General features: G+C 53.4%; 1 protein-coding gene across 1 annotated transcript in view; it reads right to left on the reverse strand.

Annotated features, from left to right (window-relative positions):
* Positions 1–467: 467 nt before the first annotated feature.
* Positions 468–2,500, reverse strand: part of LOC113809447 (serine proteinase stubble) — a 3,110-nt gene continuing 1,077 nt past the window's right edge. Inside the window, exons 3-6 of the mRNA XM_027361056.2 lie at positions 1,910–2,500; positions 1,253–1,728; positions 882–1,137; positions 468–768 (exon numbers count right to left, since the gene is read on the reverse strand). The exon at positions 1,910–2,500 is cut by the window's right edge and continues 501 nt beyond it. Of these exons, the coding sequence (XP_027216857.2) occupies positions 604–768; positions 882–1,137; positions 1,253–1,728; positions 1,910–2,500 (1,488 nt within the window). The 3' untranslated portion in view covers positions 468–603. The remainder of the gene's footprint in view (positions 769–881; positions 1,138–1,252; positions 1,729–1,909) is intronic.

The raw sequence follows: 2,500 nt of genomic DNA on the forward strand, positions 1-2,500 counted from the left end.
AAGAAGAGAATTGCAGATTGCTATTACATAAGGTATGACATTATGCTAAATGTTTGTTCAACATCAAGCATAATTTCTCATTTCATAGTTCCATATAACTTAAGTAGCTTGTAGAATTAATTTTCTTCTGGAGGTTAGATCAGTTGCGTAAACTAATGGTTCAGTCATATCCATTTTACATTCTGTTTAGACACAGTGGCATATATACGCAGATCTCTTGGAATTCCATTTCATACAATTTCTGATCTTTGAGGTAATTGCATGTCATATGTGACTATATAAACCATACATAGTTCATATAATCATTATATAGTAGGCATGTACATGGGTTCATCTACTCATTTGTCAATAGCAGTAAAGCTATTTATCGCTCGTCACTCTGTCCATTTAGGCCAAATCCATATTGTTTTCTTTTATCATGGTTAAAAAAGATTGGATCACTAACAGCAATTTATTGAAATATGATTATGCCTATAAGTTAAAAATCTCGATCACACTGAGAACCAGCAGTCTGATCTTGTGATGTTCATTAAGCAACAATCAAATTCTGAGGAACATATCACAAAAGAAAAAGAAAAAGGAAAAAAGAGATAATGAACAACATTATAAGGAGCGGATAGCGGACTCGATCCAGTCCAGGTAATGAGCCACCTTGACGTACACGCCCGGGACGCCCACTTGACCGCACCCGACGCCCCACGACACCAGGCCGGCCAACCGGAAGGCGCCGTCGTCGCCGCGGCACACCAGGGGTCCTCCGCCGTCGCCCTGCAGACAGAGTGGCTTCACTAAACCAATTTGCAAAGGACAATTTCCCTCCAAACAACCTTTTTTCAGGTAAATATAGGAAACAATTAGGTGAAAAGGAGAAGCGAACTCACCTTGCAGGTGTCGCGACCTGCCTCGCCTCCTGCGCAAAGATTTCCTTGGTGGAGACTAAAGGTGGCACCCAAACGCGTGTGCTTGAGGGCCGTCTGGCACTGGTGGTGGGACAGCACTGGAAGCTCCACCTCCTTCAGGATGCTCTGGAACTTGCCGTCGCCCCCGAAGGCGTCCTTACCCCAACCGGTGGACTGACACCTGTGTCCCACGAAGGTGCTGTGGGCGTCCGGGAGACACACGGGCGAGATGTGGGGGCTGTGGGCGGATGGGAAGGAGGAAGGGTAAGTCATGTTGCACTCAAAACGAACTACCTTAACTCATGCGAATGTAAAGCCAAGAGGACGCGCGAAGAAGCCAGCGGCTGACTCACTTGGCCGAGAAGTCGACGTGGTGCTCGAGGGTGAGGATGGCGATGTCGTTGACCAGGTTTCCGGCGTAATACTGCGGGTGGACGAGGAGAGAGGCGGGCCTGAGCTCGACGTGGCGGAAGAACTCGTTGTCGGCGCGGACGTCCCACTCGCCCAGGCGGACTCTCAGCTCCGTCAGCTGCAGCTTACTGACGCAGTGGGCGGCGGTGAGGAGGTGGCGGTCGTCGATGAGCGTGGCGCCGCACACGTACATGATCTCGCCCTTGTCCTGCCTGAGGATGGCCGCCTGCCACGGGTGTTCGCCGAACTCTGTGTCGCCCTCCACGAACGAAGGGTTCTTGACGCGGCCGAGCACGCCTTGTGCTTGGCTGTGTCCGCATGTGGCCACATGGCGGGACTGAGGCTTGATGGGGTTGCGGCAGCACACTTGGTCGAAGCCGCAGCTGCTTCCGCTTGGGAAGGAGCCGAAGCTGTGGCGCTGGAAAGGAGAGAAACGTGAAATATTTTAGAAAAGGAAGGAAACTTCTTTGAAAACGGGAAGAAATGATTCTTTAGAGGAAGAGGAGACAATCTTTGTCAGAGGAGTGACATGTCTCAATGAGAGAAAATTCTGGAGGAGATTCTCCAAGCAAAGGCTCAAGAAGGGTGGAGAAACTCACCTCCTGAGGGGCGTCGGTGACGTTGGCCTGGTGGTGGTGAGAGGACGTGAGCAGATCCCTCCTGACGCGGGTGGCATTCACGTCGAGGACATCGTCGGTGAAGTCGTCCTCAAGAGGGAGGGTCGTAGTGACGTCGTCCTCGTCAGGAGAGGCGGTGACGAGGTCGTCCTCGGAGACTGAGATGGAGGTAGAGACGAGGTCGTGGGTGGCGTTGGAGAGGATGTCTGTGTGGCGAGAACGGGCGTCGATGAGGTCACTGAAGTCCGAGAGTGTGCGGGACACGACGTCGTGGGCGTAGCAGGAGGCGGTGGGGACGCAGACGCAGTGGTCGCCGTGGGCGGGAGTGTTGGCCTCGATGGTGGGTCCTGGAAGTTGGAATTGAGGGTGGAGGGCTCCCTGGGACGCGTGGGCGTCGGTTGTGGGGGTGGCAGAGTGGGGCGGGAGGGGTTTGAGGGAGGGAGAGGCATGGTGGGCGGGTGAGGAGGGCAGCTGGTGGAGGTGGGTGTGGGTGTGAATGTGCTGCACAACCGATGTGGGCGTGAGGTGAGCATGGTCGTGGGAGGTGTATGTTGGCTTAGGGGCAGCATATGT

This window comes from Penaeus vannamei, chromosome 16 (assembly GCF_042767895.1).
Source record: "Penaeus vannamei isolate JL-2024 chromosome 16, ASM4276789v1, whole genome shotgun sequence".
NCBI lineage: Eukaryota > Metazoa > Arthropoda > Malacostraca > Decapoda > Penaeidae > Penaeus > Penaeus vannamei.